We start from the raw sequence: 21038 nt of genomic DNA, 5'->3' as shown, positions 1-21038 counted from the left end.
GAGGCATCCGGAACAGATGTAAACGGTGTTGGTGAAGCACTGCTTCCCCCTCCTGAGGCGCCGGATGGTTTGCCAGAATTTCTTTGGGGCCACGACCGATAGTCCTCCTCCATGGCCTCCCCGAACTCCTCCCAGCCCCGGGTGCCTCTGCGACAGCGCGAGTTGTGGCCCGCTTGGCCTGCCGATACCTGTAAATGACCTCAGGAGACCTACAAGCCAGAGTGGCCTGATAGGCCTCCTTCTTCAGTCTGACGGCATCCCTTACTTCCGGTGTCCACCACCGGGTTCGGGGGTTGCCACCACGACAGGCACCGGAGACCTTGCGACCACAGCTCCGAGCAGCAGCATCAACAATGGAGGCAGAGAAGCCCTTTATGATGAGTTCAAGAACAAGGCCAGTTACGTCGCCCCGGATCGGCGTCACCGGGGCCCCATCCTGGAACCAGGCCTGGGATGGGTGCTCGACGGCGAGCACCTGGTGGCCGGGTTTTTCCCCACTGGGCCCGGCCGTGCACAGCCCGAAAGAGCGACGTGGGGCCGCCCTCCCGTGGGCCCACCACCCGCAGGAGGATCCATAAGGAGCCGGTGCAGAGAGATCTGGCCGGCAGTCGACTGCAGGGGCCTCGGCGACCAGATCTCCGGACACAGAAACTAACTCTGGGGACATGGAACGTCACCTCGCTGGGGGGGAAAGAGCCTGAGCTTGTGCGGGAGGTTGAGCGGTATCAACTAGATATACGCACAGTTTGGGCTCTGGAACCCATCTCCTCGAGAGGGGCTGGACGCTCCACTTCTCTGGTGTTGCCCGCGGGGAGAAGCGGCGGGCTGGTGTGGGCTTGCTTATAGCCCCTCAGCTCAGCCGCCACGTGTTGGAGTTCACCCCGGTTGACGAGAGGGTCGCGTCCCTCCGCCTTCGGGTGGGGGACAGGTCTCTCACCGTTGTGCCTACGGGCCGAACAGCAGTGCAGAGTACTTCTTGGAGTCCTTGGGATGGGGTACTGGACAGTGCACCGACCGGGGGCTCCGTTGTTCTACTGGGGGACTTCAACGCCCACGTGGGCAATGACAGTGACACCTGGAGAGGGGTGATCGGGAAGAACGGCTTCCCCGATCTGAACCCGAGCGGTGTTCAGATGAAGACTTTGAGGAACAGACATCTGCTATGGTGTGCAGATTTCAACCAAGAGGCTACAACAAACACTCATTGAGACGGACTTATACTAAAGTCAAGCAGATGGACAGGGCTGTTTTTCTATATACAGCAGCAGATGCAGGGAAATCACAAACATCATCAAAAAGAACTGGAGTATAATACAAAGTGATACTCACCTCCTCCCCTCTTTTGTTTCAGACGTGCTCCCACCTTAAGGACTAATTGGTAAGGAGTCACTTACCTCCCACTCATTCTTCCACTTGGTTAGACCTTCCCAATGGAATGTTTCCATGTGGAAATTGCCACCACTGCTCAAACATTGACAAGTCCTCATCTTTTCAAGACCAGAAAGGAAAGATCTACCACCTAAAGAACTATGCCAACTGCAGCTCATGTTACATGGTCTACAAACTGGAATGTGAGTGTGGCTGTTTTTACATTGGCAGAACAGACTTTCAGAACACAAACGTGCCATACGGAAAAGTGACCCCCAGTGACCCGCATGGCCGTCCACTTCCAATTTGCTGGTCACACAAAGATCAATAAACGGCCGGCCCCTCCCTATAAAAGGAGGCTTACACACCTGTCGGCCTGTTTGCACCCTGAGGAAGGCCACGCAGCACTGAAAGGCTTGAAATGCGTATTTTAAGCTTAAAGCCATGCTACGATAAAAAACATTTTTTCAATAAATTAACAGAGTGCCTTGGTTTTTCTTGTCTTTGGGAACACTCAACATGTTTATATATTTTTTGCTACAATTTATACCCGAATAGACTAATAAACCTTTTTTCGTATTAGATTTATTACACTGTTAAAAAAGTTGACTCAACTTATAAATTAAGGCAACTGGCTGTGAAGCCTTTTTGAGTTCAGTGTTTTCACTATCACTTTGTTAGATAGGAGAACTCAGAGGCCAGCTGTCTTTTTAAGTTGAGTCAAGTTGAGTTGGTAAAAAGCAGTCCACTTCTATTATAATTAGTACTACCATAAATTATTTTTCCTGTGGACTGTGCATAGCATAAGCTTCACAAATTATATAATTTGTGGGAAGCCTGTGCATTTTGAGCTGTGCACATTTTGTAGGATTCATCTCTGTTCTTCACCGTTTCTGTGCTCTTTATGCTTCACATCACTAGGAGGACTGGGGAAGTGCAGTTGTGGTTTAATAACAGGATTTCTATGTAAACTAATGTTTAATTTGACATAGCTGATTTCAAAACATTGCCGTCTGCACTTTTTCAGCACAAAAAAAGGAAGGAAAGGAAAGGCTTTAGTCCCTGTGATTAATCTGGCCAGTCTGACTTTTACTGCATTGACGTTGTAGTGAGTGCACAGTAATCGCGTCCCTCTCTGGCTTTCTTCTTCATCACATGAAACACAGTTTGTGTCTGTGGCATTAGAGCCGAGTTAGCAGCAGACTACATTTGCACTTCGTCTTTTACAGGGTTTTCCTTTGTCAAAACGTCATTTCTTCTATCAATGTTTGTCCCTAAATGTTGTGTTTCCTCTGGTGCAGTGTGTATGTGACGGCTGTTTCTGCGGTGTGTTTTACACATATTGTGCAGCCCCACTACTCAGCATGCAAAAGTTGTAATGTTTGGGGTACCTGTAACCTTTATAGGGAAAGAAACTCAGATACATTTACTCAAATATGTTTAACTTAATGATCCACAGACTATAAATAATTGGACATAGTCTGCACTAGTACACTGAAGAAAACAAATAAGTAAAGTGAAATGACAAATGTAAAGTGCTTAATCAAAAACATGTGCTCATCAAAAGGCAAGGCTCAACAGTTGGCGTTAATTAACTTCAGTCTACAGGCAGAATTTTGTCTTGCACTCAGTAGCTGTATGCCTGTTGTTTAGGTACAATTACTCACACACTATGCTACAAGAGCTTCAGGCTTTTATCCTTACCCAGTAAATGAATATGACTTGAAACTACCAAAACCAACAATGAACGCTGCTGAAAATACACTGCTGGAATTCACATTTGGAGGGATGCTTTTGAGCCATATTTGTAAAGCAATAACAGAGATATTTTGTGCCTTCTGAAACATCACGATAAAGAATTATTTGATTGAGATAAAGCTTTGCAGACACAACGCTTTTGATTTATAACAAACCGTGACTCGTCAGAAATGAAACGGAGCAGGCCTGTTAGAGATAAGATAGAAAAATGGCAAAAAAAACTGGAAGCTATTACAGAAATCCGTGTCTAAAGATGCATCATGGCAGAAGATTGGGTTTGGGCTCGAGTTTATGAATAGCTTTTTAACTTGTCCTGCTTGTTCCTTTTGTCATCCTCAGACACACACTATCTGTAAGCTAATGGCTGCCGGAGCCCAACGGTCCAAATAACTCCTGCTCGTCTGACATCGTACTGTCATATCCGGCCGAGACTTCATTAATTCCCTGTCCCAGAATCAATGGGTCGCCTTTGTAACGGATATGCAGTCCTCAGGCACGTCTTTTTTTTTTTTTTTCATTTTATTTCCCTACGTATCGCCTCCACTTTCCACTGTCTCTGGCTTGATATTCCTCAGCCTCGAGGGGAGAGATGTAAAGATGGATGACAATAGGATGGGTTCACCTTGAGCACAAATTTCCCATAGATAATAAAGTGCAAAGTAAAATGTGTGTGCATAGTCCCTTTGATGTATTATCCGTTCAGGCACAAAGTCTTTGCACAGAACACTAGCTATAATTTAAAATGACTCTAATAAACAGCTTATCAATATATTATAGTAAAAGCAAGACAACAATGGCAAAAGACTAACTGATGACAATGACAATGGAAGAACTATGGCGTGTACAGGGTTCAAAGGAGTGAATAGGCCAAACATAGTATATGCTCCCGAGCCCTTCCGGTGACATTAGGTGCGGGAGTTGTGGAACGTTTCTAATTTGTGGCCTCAAATGACCATTTCGTTCCTACCAAATAGTATTTGTTCCCACAATTTAGCCAAGACATGATTTAGCCAAAACGTTCTCACGATCATTACCACAATTTAGTCAAATCATTCCCCTGAAATAAAACATGGTTTGTTACGTGCTAGACATCTGCATTCAGCTAAACAAAGCCAGAAGACTATGAGCTGGGCAATGATAGCAGGGGAAATCACTGAGTATTTATGTCGACATGTTATAGGTTGTATAATTGGCTAAAAGATGCCATCCAATCATACCAAATATGTAGATTATTTGCCTAAGCCTATAATAGTTGCTGCTGAGCTTGTCTCCGATGCATGAAAGCTACCTCATTTCAATACATGTAAAGCACAGACAACTGCTGAGTGCACATTTAAGACAATTATACCTCTATGAGGCTGAGAATTCACGTAAAGACGCACTGCATGCTGGTAAAACAAAAGCATGAACTCAAATGCGCATCTGCTGGAAACAAAAGATGTCTTTATTTCCCAAGAGTTTAGCATGAATAAACAGGTTATCTGTCAGTAGGACACTCATCTCGCTCTAGCTCTTACTTCACTCATATATATCTGACCCCACTATTATCGTTGCCCAGCTTGTAGTCTACAGGCCTTGTTTAGCCGAATGCAGACGTTTTATAGCTTATTTTCAATTCTTCTTTTCAAAACATTTTGACTAAATTGTGCCAACGTTTTGGCTAACCCTTGAAGAAGTTGGCATTAACACACTATAGTTTGCTTTATTTTGAAGTTGGAGAGGGTGATGCCCTAACCAACCTGCTTGTGTCCCACTCCAACAGGTTTTGTTCAGTTGTGGGTGATCTGTCTTCAGCAGGAGTTGCTTTTCTGCAAAATTACCATTCTCCGATCCATGAGTGATTAGTGATGATGAGTGTCATTGTGCACAGGATACACATACCAGACTCAGATCTCATTAATGAAATATCAATCCTACCTCAAATGTGTTGCACAGGCGTGTGGTGGGTACATTCGCTAACTACAAGCGTTCTGGACAGGCTTGAGCACAGTGCTTGTGGCTGGAAACACCCCCACTTAACAGCAGCAGAATGGACTGGTCCGTCTACGTCACATATTATGCCCCGGGCGAGCAGAGCGCAATCGTATGGTAAAGTTGTTGTGTTTCAATCTGGACAGTGTCCAAACGTGTGGTGTGGCCATATTTTGGCAGAGTTTTGGGGCAGAAAATAAAGAGAACACTCTCACAAAACACAGAATAAATCAACTGGTTGATTTTTTACACAGGCGATGGCCTGACGTGTACACCTGTGGATAAACTTATCAGATAAACTTCTCATCTGATTCAATTCAATTCCATTTATTTTTGTAATACCCAAAATCACAACAGCAGTTGCCTCGGAGGGCGATGAAGAAGAGAGTGAGAATTAGAATACATTCTATGTAATAACTAAGTAAGCTTAATGGGAGAATAACATATCACATCATTCTGACCATTGTGTGGTCACTCGTGTAGTTGTAATTATCAGCTGATGTTGTGATGACGAGGTGAAGTATTTTATTCTAATTTGTCGCACAAACTTGTTTTTTATGTATTTAAGCATGAAATGCTTAGTGCTTCACTCATTTGCGATGCCACAGTGGACAGTGGTAGTGGATAGTTCGCTTGGAAAGGAGTTTATGTGTTTGCAGCACACCTCTGCAGGTGATTGCAAGAGCTGAGTCTATAGCAGGGCTATGCAACATACCACTACTGTAACAAAAGTTTGGGTTGCACAAAATATCCCAAACACTGTTTCAATAAATTTTGTTAATACAATTATATTAATACTGATAGAATGAGAAATCATGTTCAAAATGCTTTACCAACTGTTTGCCAAACTGACCAAACTGACCAGAATTAAGAGTGTTTTATTCTCCGAGAAGCAGGGGAGGTGTGCCGTTAGCATGCTAATGTCAGCTTTAAAACTGTATTTAGGATGCTGGGAATGCATTAGGTAAGTGAGCAATACAAATGGATTGTAGTTGCTCTGTTTTTCACATTTCCAAACAGTAAAAATCAAGCACAGCCCCTTTAACCCAATAAATGTAATGTTAGCTTGCAAAGTAAAAATTGTAAGACATTTTCTATAGCTTTGAGTCTTTCTTACTCAAACTGCTGTTGCTCTTATGATAAGGAAAGACTCACATTAAACCCCTCAAATGTTAAAGATAAATTGACAATCAGCTGCTTTTCATAATTTGCCAGGTAGTCCACTAATGCTGTGTTTCCAATTGTGAAAAGGTATACCAATAGTAACAAAAGTATCTTCGAGCATGTTCGAGCAATTCCCTCTGGTGAGAGATTGTATCAGAACACATTTTTTAAGAACGCTGCTACTAAATAAATATAACTTATTTGGTTGTTTAATTTAACATCTTTCCCTCCATTAAAAAAAATCCTCAAACGTATTCTAATGACCTTGCTTGTGGAAATATTACACTGTATGTCCGTGGTTTGTTAGTTTGGGACAATGCAATGTGACATCTCTGTAAACTCTGGCTCGGCCTTTAGTCTCAGGCTGACGTGTCACATTAAAGTCAAGACCAGTCCCACCGCTGGACCTGGCTTTTCCCGGAAATTTGACATGACCTTTGCTCCAAAATATCATTTAGTTTTGGGTCAGATGTGGCTCCTCAGGCTTCGATCATTTCATTTCTAGGGCATTGTGGTCATAAGGGACAAAGATAACTTACTGACCTATACTGCTGAAGATAAGACACACTGTAAACACATCAATGTCAACAAAATACTGTGATAATTTGGATGAGTAAGAAGACCACAGACACCTTTGTACTTTTTTCCCCTTGTGTATAATTTGGGGTTTTAAAACTCATAGCCAAAGAGCTGTCAATCAGAGCGGTGCTTGAGGCTCTTAGTTCCGAGCAGATGAGAAAATATATGTATTTATTTCGATGCAGACAGTGTGTAATGGTCTCATTTTGTCACAAAGCGTTACTTCTACAGTATACTCAAGGGGCGATAAAAATATTTAGCTCATTTGCCAGAATAAAGTCATATACCGCAGCTAATGCAACATTTCCTTAGAATAAAAAGAGGATTAGGGTAAAAGATTAAAAAGAGCATATTGAAAGAGCATAGAATGGGAAAGATAGAAGGAGGTGAGACATTCTGAATATTGACTCTCGAAGATGAAACTCAAAGAAACAGGTCTTGGTAATGTTTATTTTGTATTTTGAGTGTGTGTGTGTGTGTGTGTGCGTGTGTGCGTGCGTGCGTGTGTGCGTGTGTGCGTGCGTGCGTGAGTGTGTGTGTGTGTGTGTGTGCGTGCGTGAGTGTGTGTGTGTGTGTGCGTGTGTGCGTGCGTGCGTGTGTGCGTGTGTGCGTGTGTGTGTGTGTGTGCGTGAGTGTGTGTGTGTGTGTGCGTGCGTGTGTGCGTGCGTGCGTGAGTGTGTGTGTGTGCGTGCGTGAGTGTGTGTGTGTGTGTGTGTGTGTGCGTGAGTGTGTGTGTGTGCGTGCGTGAGTGTGTGTGTGTGTGTGCGTGCGTGCGTGTGTGCGTGTGTGCGTGTGTGCGTGCGTGCGTGTGTGTGTGTGCGTGAGTGTGTGTGTGTGTGTGCGTGAGTGTGTGTGTGTGTGTGCGTGCGTGAGTGTGTGTGTGTGTGTGCGTGCGTGAGTGTGTGTGTGTGTGTGCGTGCGTGAGTGTGTGTGTGTGCGTGTGTGCGTGTGTGCGTGTGTGCGTGCGTGCGTGAGTGTGTGTGTGTGCGTGCGTGAGTGTGTGTGTGTGTGTGTGTGCGTGTGTGCGTGTGTGCGTGCGTGCGTGAGTGTGTGTGTGTGAGTGTGTGTGTGTGTCTGTGCGTGCGTGCGTGCGTGAATGTGTGTGTGTGTGTGCGTGCGTGTAAGTCTATCCAACTCTTAATTTTGGAGCATGGTGTAATTTGACCATTCTACTTCACGTTGTTAAAGCCCTGTACCTATGCCTAGGATTGAGGTTGAGCTGAATAACGTGAATCTTAATGTGCTCCCCTATAAAAGTGCTTTTTTTCCTTTAGCACTTCACCAAACTTTACGAGTCGCGGTACGAGCCGACACATAACCGCCTCCGACTTGAACAAATCTCTCCTGTTAGTTAACTATCAGAGTTCTATTGGCTGCTGTCAACACGTCCTTCTGATATATATGCTTGCACTGTCTTTGCCACTGTGTCTCTCTAACTAACGATCCAAGCACATAATGAAACATCACGTCTTTTTTTAGCACCGCACGCTGCTCCTGTCACTGTTCGAAGGCCAGGGCCGACCGACGAGGGCGCTAGGACCTCTCACTTGTAACGAGGAGAGAGACATCGAAGCTTCGTATTTGTCAAGGGACTCAATCAATGTGTAATTACAGCGGACGGCTATCATAAAAACAATGCCAGGAGAGCTCTCAAGGTTATCCTTCTAATTGTGTTATTTATAAATATGAAATGGTTGTAAATGCGGCTGCCACGGTGCATGAAGCTGATGCCTGATGAACATGATATATTTCCAATTTGCGGTGTGAGATGTGCGCGGACAGGTCGATGTGCCAAAGAGCTTTTCTCTCTCGGTTAATAATACAGATAATAAGGCTTGCACTTGAACCAGGCTCTCCGCACAGATGGAGGAGAACTCATTCAAAAAGACGTGATCACGAGTCTTTTTAATGCTCTGTTTTAGTTCAAGCTCCCAAGCTCAAATTAAACCGATGCATTAGGGTTTTAGAGGCAGAGGTCCCTCGCATTTCTTTTAAGGATTCTGTTTAAAGTGCTACCGTGGGGAAGGTCAAATGCAAACATTATTTTCACTGAGATTATCGTAGTTCACAGGATAAGAATTTAAGTCAAATATAAGGAACAAATATGGTTAAAGTATTTGTGGTTTGACTAGCCTATGTGGGAAGGTTGTTGAGAGAGAGAAAGAGAGAGAAAGAGTATGAATGAGAGAAAGAGAGAGAGAGAGAAAGAGAGAGAAAGAGAGAGAAAGAGAGAGAAAGAGTATGACTGAGAGAAAGAGAGAGAGAGAGAAAGAGAGAGAAAGAGAGAGAAAGAGTATGACTGAGAGAAAGAGAGAGAGAGAGAGAGAAAGAGAGAGAACAAGCAAAGTGTTTCTGCCCTATGTGGAAATATGATTAATAATGTATTTGCTCTGAAAAAATAAGGTGAGCATAGGCGAATATAGGTTGGATTATATTTTCTGAAATCGTGTGTACACATGCGCAGGGCGTAATACGCGTGCAGTGTGTTTAGGGCCTAATGGGGCTCGTAGTTCTAACGGTAAAAACGCTGAACATCGATTGGAAATTAATCTATATAAATTAGAGATGTTTTGCCGGGTTACAATGACTGGCGGAATCTCTGACCCCTGCAATATACACTCCCTCTCGAGACCAAAAAGTTGCCAAAAATGCAACATGAGAGGAGAAGGCCTGTACTACCTCGAGCACGTGCTGCGGAGCCTTTGAAGTGCCCACTGTTTGTCCATCATCACAAGTCCAATACATTTTATTTTCCCCCTCAACAATTAATCATTACTACTAATTACTGTTATCTAACATTATGTGCTAACTTTATGCCACTACGACATACTACCAGTGCCAAAGAACAGAACAATATAAAAAGTTAGAGCTCCAGCTGATGCTTTTCTAAAGTCTTCTCTTCATCATAAAGTGGTAGAAGAATGGTGTAGTGACAGTGCACGGCTTTCCAAAACCAATGCTCCGCTGACACAGGTGTGAAATCCCAGGTTCTCGTGGGCTGTCTCCGAGTCCTCTCTCAGACAAAACTCTCGTCTCTGGTATGATTTTATCAGGCCTCAGTGCCCTTGCTCTTCAGCCTCTACCTCCCATTTCACCCCCAACCTGCCACATTGCCTCATCTCTACACCACCTTCTGTCCCACAGGGAGCTGTGTCATTCCCAAGCTCATAAGAGCAGACTTGACATGGGCCTCAAAGGACAGCCTGCTCCCCTTTGCTCCGCTGTGCACCGGAGGATGAAATGAGCCTACCGTGGTCCATCCAGGCCAGAAGTGCCTGACCGAGACACCCATACTGCCTGGCTGTTCCTACCTCACCAAACCCCAGGCATCTTTACAATAATCCTCCACTTGGGCTGACTTTCCATCCCTCAGTTAAGTCCATTTAACCTGAAGTGTGGGCCACAAAAGCAGACACAATTGACAATGGACATTTTACAGTAAACAACTTTCTCCAAACCACAGCCTGAGTCAGGTAAGGCAAGGCAAGGCAAGGCAAGTTTATTTGTAGAGCACATTTCATACACAAGGCAATTCAAAGTGCTTCACAGCAGGAAAAATGCATTCAAATCACAAAGAAATTACAGAAATACAATAAAATTAACTAAATTAAAAATTATCAATCCAACTGATTTTCTAAACTAATAAAATCACAAACAAAAGAGAAGAGTGCAAAGAAAAAATCCTTTTAGTCATATGCGCAGCTAAACAAAACAGCTTTTAGCTTAGATTTGAACATTGTCAGAGTAGAAGCCTGTCTCACATCTTCAGGAAGACTGTTCCAGATTTTAGCTGCATAAAACTGAAACGCAGATTCCCCATGTTTTGTCCTGACTCTGGGCACCAGCAGGAGGCCGGTCCCTGAGGTCCTCAGAGTCCGAGATGGTTCATATGGCACTAACATATCCAAGATGTACTTTGGTGCTAGGCCATGGAGAGACTTGTACACAAGCAGAGCTGCTTTAAAGTCTATTCTCTGAGCCACAGGGAGCCAGTGCAGAGACCTGAGAACAGGACTAATGTGATCATACTTCCTGGTTCTGGTCAGGACCCGAGCAGCAGCGTTCTGGATGTACTGCAGCTGTTTTACAGCTCGTTTGGAGAGACCAGTGAGCAGGCCGTTACAGTAGTCTAATCTACTGGAGACAAACGCGTGGATAAGTCTCTCTAAATCTGGTTTTGACACTATATTTTTGATTTTGGCAATGTTTTTTAGATGGTAAAAAGCTGCTGATGTTATTGATTTGACGTGGCTATTAAAGTTCAAGTCTGAGTCCATTATTACCCCCAGATTTCTAATTTGGTTTGTAGGTTTTAGAGCGAGACTCTGGAGGTGACCGCTAACACTTTCTCTTTGTTTCTGTGGGCCAAAAACGATTATTTCAGTCTTGTCTGAGTTCAGCTGGAGAAAGTTGTTTTGCATCCACAAACTGATCTGTTGGATGCAGTGACAGAGTGAATCTACTGGTCCATATTCACCTGCCGATAGTGAAACATAGATCTGAGTGTCGTCTGCATAATTGTGATAGGACACATTTTCACTGCGTATCAACTGACCCAACGGCAGCATGTAGAGGTTGAACAGAAGGGGACCCAGGACTGACCCTTGGGGCACTCCACAGGTCAGGGTCATGTGGTCTGAGACACAGCTACCAATTTCAACAAAGTACTTCCTGTCTTCCAGATAGGACCTTAACCAGTTTAGGGCAGTGCCAGTGATGCCCACCCAGTCCTCTAGTCTCTGTAAGAGGATCCCATGATCGACAGTGTCAAAAGCAGCACTCAGATCTAACAGAATTAAGACTGAGGCTTTCCCGTGTCAGTGTTCAGGCGGATGTCATTTGTCACCTTGACAAGAGCAGTCTCAGTGCTGTGATGAGGTCTAAAACCTGACTGAAAAACATCAAATGAGTTGTTTATTAAGAGGAAATCTGTGAGCTGTTGGTAAACAACCTTTTCAAGGACTTTGCCCCAAAATGGCAGATTAGAGATGGGCCGGTAATGACTCAGTACTGCGGCATCAAGACTGCTCTTCTTTAGGAGAGGCTTTATGACCGCAGTTTTCAAAGACATTGGGAATGTTCCAGATTGAAGCGACATGTTAACTATGTGAGTGAGTGGTGCTAACAAACTGTTCAGCACAGACTTTAGAAATTTGGTGGGTAGCACATCAAGGCAGCATGTAGATGAACTCAGACTGGTGATGATCTCATGGACAGTTTTGTCAGTTACTGGTGCAAAGTGAGTCAGCTCTAAGTGTCTTGGTGGTTTTAGGGTAATTTTTTGCATTGTGGCATTTATAGCATTTTTAATGCCCTGAACTTTGTCATTAAAGAATAATGCAAACTCATTACACTTGGATGTGGAAATGAGTTCTAACGGCAGCTGAGCTGGAGGGTTTGTTAATCTGTTTACTGTGGCAAACAGGACACGCGAGTTGTTACTGCAGCTTCCAATTATTTCAGAAAAATATCTTTCCCTAGTTCTACATAAGATTAGGTTGTACATATTCAGCTTTTCTTTGTAAATCTCTTTTTGAACCTGGAGCTTTGACTTGCGCCATTTCCGTTCGGCCCTGCGGCACTCCCTTTTCTGTGCCCTGACCGAATCATCATTTCTCCACGGCGCCTTCTGCTTATTTTTAACCATTTTAGCCTTTATAGGGGCGATGGTGTCCAGAACATTCAAAACACTAGATGTAACAGAGTTCAACAAATCATTTACATTAGAACATGAGACATTTTCGAAGTTTATCATTTCCATAAACAGTGCACCTGTGCCATCACTTATATGTCTCCTCTGAACAACTGCAGGACCAACCGGTACTTATAGCAGCAGTGTCCTCACATGTCAACTTTTCTACAAAATATATTTGTATATATAAAATATATTTGCTCCTCTGAAATAAGCATGTAGACCAGTTTTAAAACTGAAAGGACCAATAATTATTTCAGATGAGTTAGAATAAAGTCTGGCTACACCTGTTCACTAATATAAAACAAACTTCAGAAACCACACATAATGTAAAAATACAGATTTTTGACTCTCGTTTGCAATTTATTCTACATTAATAAGACGCTTTTTTCCACACCCATTAGCTTATGTCTACAATCTGCAATTAGAAAGAAAACAATTGTCACAACTCCACAGGTCCTCCACTCTCTTTCCCCTTTGTGTCTTGTGACATGTTTTACAAGTCTATTTTGAATTACTGAAAGTACTACGTAATGGCAAATCTATCAAGTGAAAAATCCTTGCAAACTGATTGTTTTCAGCACTGAATAGAAAATATAAATATAAAATCTAACTGTGTTAAATGACTAATAATATAGATCTTATGTGGCACTTTAGACTCATCATTACAGCAGAAGCCTTGTACCATACATTGTCATTCAGCTTTAAACTGTAGATGTTTAAAGCTCATTGAAAGGTTGTTGCAAGTCCTCACTGTTAACAGTGCAATTAGCCTGAATGTCATTTAACAAGACATAAAATATGAGTAAGTGCAATTCACCGTGGAAAGATCTCTCAAGTGCAAGAAGAGCAAAAGAGGACAATTATATTGTTTCAATGACTGAGCAGAGCAGGTCTCTCAGAATGAGCTGACATCCTCATAATGGAAGGCATTTGTTGTGTGATTGGGGGGAGTTGTAATAGGGCCCATTTCGACATATTCTAATGCCCAATCTTTTGCAAGATCTTTCAGGGTTGAGTGCGTTTCCATGCTCCAGATCAGGGCTCTGCTACCTAAGAAACTCAAACACAATAAATGTTTTCTTGACCAATAAAATCTAAATCATACCTGAATAAGAGCTTTTAGTCATAAAGCTGTTCTCAGCAATTCACAAAAAGATGATTAGTCATTCCAAGTTTAATGTGAGACTTGGCTAAAGCTTGAGTAGATATGAACTACTTTAGTCAGATTTATCAGCGTTTATTTCACCTCTCTACAGCACTCTTTTTGTAAAGAAGTGGGAATGTTTGTTGCATTATACACTCACAGTACGGTTCACCAAAGGCAGTGGAAATACTTTCAGACCAAACCAATCCGCTCTAAAGTGAACCCATGAACATGAGGCTACAGCTATGTATTTTGATAAAGTTATAGGGACTGAGCCACCTGCTATCCCAGTAAAAAAAAAAAAAAAAAAAAAAAAAACGAAATTCAAAAATAAATTAACATTTCTTTATACATGTAGCTACTAGAATAATATAATAAGACTGTCATACATTTTCCGTACACCCAGCTGCTTTGAGGTCAAGGATATTAGGTTGTGGACTGGCTCTGCTGAAACCTGGGCCAGGGAGAACGCACTGTTGTTGTCATTTTCAATAGACATCACAATAAAGAGGCTGCCTTTCAGAGAGTGTTCCCTGGAAATGTCAGGGCCATCCTCAGGAGCCTTGAAGAACGCTGTCTTTTTAAAAGCAATATTGGCAGTAAACAGCGAGGTGGGGGCGGCCTATCTGTGCCATCGCAGTGTGTGGGGGGGTGATAATCGCACTGGAGGAGAGCCACCAGCAGGAGTTGAACTTTACCTTCTTCACATTTATTGGATCCTCGCCAACCGGGAGATGCTTTTGTGAATGTGTCATAGCAGCCTTTTTTTTGCTGCAAAAATAATCCTTACATTTTCTTTCACTTTTGAAATCTTCGGAGACGTCACATTTAAATGGTATAGCTTTAATTCTCGCCTGCCTCGCTGAATGTCATCAAGATCTCACAAATCTGTCAGGGAACCTTTCAAATCCTCTAAAGCTGAGTGTGCTGTCAGCTCATGAGTGGAAATTGTAACAGTGCACGGAAACCATTTTCATATTCGAATAAACTAGAGCTACACAACTGTAAAATTAAATACTTGTTCAGTCCTCTTTGTCTGCAAAACATCTATTTGTATGTAATTTATGTAAACGTGGAACTAAGGGGTCGTGATTGAATCTCCCATAGCCCACAAACACATCTGGAGTACTTTAATTGTACTCAGAGCACTGCTGCATGTATACAGCCCGCTCTGATCACGCTGTAGGAGAGGCATTCAACTGCACTGGGCAAGAAACATATCAGACATGTTTTAGAAGTCTATTAACTCATTTAAGCACAAATCATGGCCACTCCACTAAGGATGCGCTTGTGTTTTTTCATGGTTTTGGTCTGTAATATTTAGGATGACCAGATTCAGCTTATCAAAAAGGAGGACACCTGGTTTGCTTTAAAAATGTTTTTACTTGGACCTGCATATTTCGGTTGCTGTTTAATTTCAGTTTATTGAGTTAATGTGTGGCATTATGTTAAGCAAAGCGCCTGGTGTCCATTTTCCATCTAGTCCATCTGGCAGTTCCCCTGTGCCCTGATAGACCTGATAGAGCTGCTCCTATGCACTTCTCACTGCCATGAACCTTCAGTCTGTGCTTCAGTCAGAGCCTCACACACACTACAGGCACTACAGGCTTTAAAGCTGTTTGTGTCTCAAAAGGAGCATATGGGAATAATAGGGTGTCTGGTCACCTCAGCTACATTAGAAAGATACATATAACCTACTAGAGCATCAAAGTTCGATGTGTTTCTTTATGCTGCCAAATTTGTGAGCAACACATTCACAGCATTACTACATTATTTATTATTTTATTTTTTATTGCTAATTAATGACACATTTTTAGCGGTTCATTTATAGATGCCCTTCTCAGCCCCAAGTTCACACCTATTCAGTTTGTTGCCCTGCATGTAGAATGAGACAACAGTGGTCTGACTACTTCTCTGGAGAAAGGAGACATAAAATGAATCAACAGCCGGATTTCCCTGTGCATGTAAACGTATAAGAGTCAAATTGACTCCAGACATAACACGTCTTCACCTGTGCTTGCGTACAGGCTGCAGGTGTGCCAGGCAGGATAATCCATGGCCATCGCAACCACAAATGTCACACATGGACACACAAAGTTTGTTATCCTTTAATGTTGTCTACAGAGCCGCGGCGCGCGGCCGAAACTGCATGGGTTTTTTGTGCCGCGGCTCCTGAAACTGCTGGGGTATTTGACCGTGCCGGGTTAGGGTTAAGGTTAGGGTCAGGGTTAAGGTTAGGGTTAGGGTCAGGGCTAGGGTTAGCCATGAGGCTATATGGCGGTGCCGCGGCTCCTGAAACTGCTGGGTTATTTGACCGCGTCGCGGCACTGCAGCCACGGCCTTAATGTTAAGTACTCTAAGAGGAAAAATAAACTTACCAGCTGAATCAGCGTCTCTTTCTAGTACAGGACATTAATCACCAGAAAAAGACTTACAATGTGAGATTCAAAATAGCGTCAGCGAAGTGGCTAACAGGTGCACTTCTGCAACTTTAAAGCTGTGGTACTGGTTAGAAAGACGAAAAAAGAAAATGCCTTGTCCGTTTACTTCTAAGGGGGCAATCAGCTCTAGGACTTTGTATCTACCTCTGATTTGAAAGATAGAAGGCATAGCAAGTAGAAAAACAGCACAAGAAGAAGGAGAGGAGGGGAGCTGTTGATGGTAGGGAGAGGAAGAGGTTCGGTCCTGCTCCCGTGTTAGCTCTCATACTTAAAGCAGAACTAAGTAAGATTTGCTCCTTATTAAATGTCTTTGAAAGTCACTGTTATGGTTAAATATGTATTTTTGGGGCTTTAGACTTGTCTGTTATCGCCCCTGGTTTTCTCTGGACAGAAAACCATTCAGCTTCGAGCAGTAAGTAATATATATATATATATATATATAAAAAAAAAAGCTTTTGTGTCTATTTGTATGTATTTTTAAAAGGGAGCTTCAGGGGGAGCTCTATCAGCAAAGTTACTTTGTTCCGCTTTAAGATAACTATAAACTTATCTTCGTATATTGTTGTCCTAGCAATGTTTTTAAAAAACCTTTTACGTAATTCAAAAAGCTCAACAAAAATACTCTTCCCTTTCACACCCCACTGTAAATGCCATATTTCTTGTGTTAATCCAAGAATACAAAGCCTGTTTCCCTGGGGCAGCCACTGGGGCGTCACCTTATTGTGAGTCTGAAATACATGCGTATCGATTATGCGAGTCCCCCGAGCAGAGGCCATTGTGATCTTAAAGTGCAGCCTGTGTCACACCTTACCTTCTGTGGCAGAAAGCTTGTGGAGGAGAAAATGTTATGTCGAAAACCTCGGAACAAAAGAGGTAAATACTCTTGTATTATGTATTTCACGGTAGAACAAGTTTTTGGCGGATCCAATTTGAATCTGGGATACTTTGAGAGTCTTTGCTGCGGAGAGACAGTTTGGAAGGAAGGTTAAAGTGTTGCATTTTTTTTATATGAGGTGGACATAGCGCTCGATGAACAACATATTATCTTCTCACCCTTTTGCGCTATAATACACTGCATCCCATTTTGACATGTTCGTGTTTGTCCTTCTTATGCTTTTTATAAAAACTCTGGGCCAAATATACTTATTCAAGAACTAGAAGCAATAAAAGGTGCGATAATAATGTGCTTTCATACCATATAGTAAGTTGCACGTCCAACACCTGAATGAAAGAATCATGTGCGACGTTCTGCAACACTTAACAGAGAATTAATGGAGCATTCACAGCTTTGCTTTTCCATCTGAAAAAACTGTTGGTAATCTATGCATGCGCTGGATAATTCATACATGGATTTGTGAGGAACTAGTTCTATGGATTTAAATGTCTACTTCCTCCTTTCACTGTATGAAAACCAGGTAGGCCTTTAATGCATTTATTGATATAGAAATGTAGGTTCTCTGTGAGTAAAGGTCATCCAATAAAGTTATATGCTAAATAATAAGTAATAGTGCTTCAAGTGGTGCCTCAGTTATTCATGATATGTACCGTATTTTCCGGACTATAAGTTCCCAGGGTGCGACTTATATGTGATATCATTAACACATTAATTTATCATTTTGGTCGTTATTTTCACACTGGCAACCGCATTTCACATGTTAATTATTTTCACACTGACAACCACAAGAGGGCGCTCTAGGCTCTAAGCAACACAGAAGAAGAATCTGAACTTCCTCTTCCTCTGGAATCTGGAGTTGTTTAGAAGTGACACCAAGGAAATACTCCGAATACTTATACTCCGGAGAAGTTTATAGTCCGGAAAATATGTATTTCAATGCCTCATATATTCTCACTCTGCGTTATCTTACAGAAATAATGGGGGATTTTTCGCTGATTTGAGAACTCAAGCAACTCAAACAGTGCGCATGCAGAAGCACACAAAGCCTTGTTGTCTTAATTTTGTCCTGTACACTGAGGGAACTATATATAATATTATAGTAGATCCATGCGCTTAGACATACACCGGCATATCAACCACGCATGCGCAGCGAGGCAAACGTGTTGCTATGCTGGGGACGAGCCAACGAGGCTGCAGCTGTGCAATTAAGAGTGCTGTAAATAAGAGTGTTACATACTATTTTCTTATTTTCTTTTTTTACTTTTAATAAGAATATAAGGCTTTTTACGAGTTTTCTTTTCTTTTTTTTTTTTTTAAGTCCTCTATGAGTTATCTGTTCTCTCACTTCTGTACCTACTTGTGCGTTGTAACACTGACATTTCCCCATTGTGTGGACTAATAAAGGCTTATCTTATCTTAGGTCCATTCTATGATTGACATGTGAATAAACTACTCGGCTGTCAACGCCACGAGGAAACGGACTCAGATTTGGCGCAAAAAAATCCTCCATAATTCCTTTAAATTTACAGAACTATTTCTGGGCTGACAGCATTATTTCATCAGCTTACAATGAGTAGCACCCCATTTTATTCAAATACATGTCTTGGGGATCAGGAGCATAGTCTACAAAGCTTTGTTAATCTCAGGTATCAGTATTTTTGAGCAACAGGACTGTCCCAGAACACATGATAATGGTGACCACAGTTTCTCCAACAGTTAGGTTGGCTAGTCATCTGGACACTGTTTTTTTAAGAGCTGTGAGAGAGAAGCTGGCAGAGAACATTAAAAAACACCCTTACCATGCGACCATTCCATGGGGAGTTGTTCCAAGCATGTTCTATCAGGAGGACACCCAGGCCATGCTGGAGGGACTTTGGAGCGGGGTCAAGGCTAAAACTATTGCCACAATAAATGTACAAATTATGTATGGTCCAAACCAAAACCAGGAAGTTTCTTATACAATGGGTACAGAGCACAATAGGAGTTACAGTTTCAGGTACATGAATTATTATTGGCATTGAAGTCTGGTATATATTAGACAGCTTAAATTAGTCTGTCTGCACGTGTGAAGAACGATCTTGCACAATTGAATCTTAAATTTGGGTAAGTTGCATATCTTTGAGCAGCTGCAATTAAAAGACTTAAGAACACACAGTGATCAAATATGCAGTGTATACAGTATGGACAAAATGGGACTTATATGTAGGAAAGACTGCCATAACTTTATTTTTGTGTTGATGTTATGATTCATTCCTATGATTTCTGTAGCTCCTGCTCTCTGGTCTTGATCTTTGTTTTGTATCTGTTTTCAAAAATTGAAACAAACAAAAGAATGATATGTTTTTATTATTAAATTCATTCATTCATTTTCTACTGCTTGTTGCCTTTAGGGACAACTAACACATGCATGCAGAGCGATCATGTGATGGTGGTCTGGCCCAGGAATTGAAACCCATGATCTCCTTATGAGGAAGCAAGAGCTCTAACCGCTAAAATAACTTGCCAAAACTAAATAAACTGCATTATTTTTTTACTTTGGTTATGTTCATCTTGACTTCAGTTATGATATAGATAGATCTTATGTCGCTATTTTAAATAACAAGTGCTTCCAAACATTGTATTTGTATTTGTTTCATTTGTTAAGCATCTCAAAACTATAAAAAAATAAATGTTTGTGTCTCTTCCTAATTACATTGAAATCATAATTTAATTTTTTGTACAATTACTCTTGTCGGATTTCTCATTGTCTTCTCAAAGATGACCTGCGCGCACACCAATCTCATAGTCATAATTACAGTCATCACAATTGCTATTATCTTAATTGGCCTTATCTCCTCGTTAGCTGCTCGTTAGCTAATTGATTCAGAGAATATCCCGCCAAAAAGTGCACCCGCAGTCAACACAAAGAGATGGGGGAAACAGACGGAGATCAAGAGGAGACATCTGCCTGTTGAGGGAACGCTTGGAAAAACTCATCCTTTGCCATAATGAGCTTCAACTGTACACAATTATGAGAAGGGAGAAGTACCGCGGCATTCACGACATCAGCGGCAGCAGCAAAGGCTCATGGGAACACACGCAACTCTGTAAGTACTCAGAGACAGATGCCTAATGACACGTTCTGACAGAGGCCGTGAAACAAAGAAAAGAAAGCAATTATTCTGAAAAACGGCAAAGTCACGTACGCCGCTCTTGCTACAGTACAGCACAGTGTCAAAAAGCCAATTATAGGACATTTAAAGAAGCATGGATAAATACTGTAATTACTACGGGCTGATCTGCAACAGAAAAATAGGAAATTGTGATTAAAAAAAAGAGCTTAAGAGGTCAGGGCTTTTGGATGAAAGAGGAAAGGCATGGAGCTGTCAAGGAATACTGCGTCTGATGTATTTCAAGTATAAATTGCTTTAGAAAGTTGGGTTGGGTGTATTGGATTAGAAGTGAACCATCCAGAAGACTATGGTTTGAAAATATGCTCTGCAAAACAGGTAGATTTGGACTGGATTGGTTTGTGCAGTGTGGAATCATCTTTGCCCTTGTAAAAGAGGTTTCCATCCCAATGGGCGCTTTCACATTTATTCAGATTTGAACACAGGGACCACAGTTAAACTATAAATATAAACATTTTATGAAAGTTGGTGGGAACAATTTATAGGATATAAAGTCGGTGGGTTTTGAAGCCGGTGAGTCTAAGCTCCATAGTTGTACACATGTAACGAAACGAAGCAGACAAAAAGAGCATCATATAACATATAACATAACATATATGTGATTGTGGAAAGAAGTTACAGTATTGTGAATCAGTGAAGAAGCCCTAACACATAAACACATCAACAATATTCATTATTTGAACAATAACAACAAATTAGAGAGGGGACATGAATAGGAAGCAAAAAATTCCAACTTTGTGTGAGGCCAGTTTCCAGATACAGTGCAAAATGTTCTCCAACAAGTATGGATGGATTGGACACATTTTTTTACATATGCGGTGCATATTTCCATGGTAACGCAGCCTCATCAGCT

At 42.0% G+C, this 21038-nt stretch overlaps 1 protein-coding gene across 1 annotated transcript in view; it reads left to right on the top strand.

Annotated features, from left to right (window-relative positions):
• Positions 1–369: 369 nt before the first annotated feature.
• The window catches only part of LOC140363593 (craniofacial development protein 2-like), a 184870-nt gene continuing 164201 nt past the window's right edge, over positions 370–21038 (top strand). The window contains exon 1 of the mRNA XM_072450227.1: positions 370–714. Coding sequence (XP_072306328.1) covers positions 454–714 — 261 coding nt within the window. The 5' untranslated portion in view covers positions 370–453. The remainder of the gene's footprint in view (positions 715–21038) is intronic.

Source organism: Eucyclogobius newberryi, unplaced genomic scaffold (assembly GCF_026437365.1).
Source record: "Eucyclogobius newberryi isolate DKJ021-1_F unplaced genomic scaffold, fEucNew1.0.hap1 SCAF_17, whole genome shotgun sequence".
Classification (NCBI taxonomy): Eukaryota; Metazoa; Chordata; class Actinopteri; order Gobiiformes; family Gobiidae; genus Eucyclogobius; species Eucyclogobius newberryi.
Note: the sequence above shows the minus strand (reverse complement) of the source record. Positions and strands in the feature narration are given on the sequence as shown.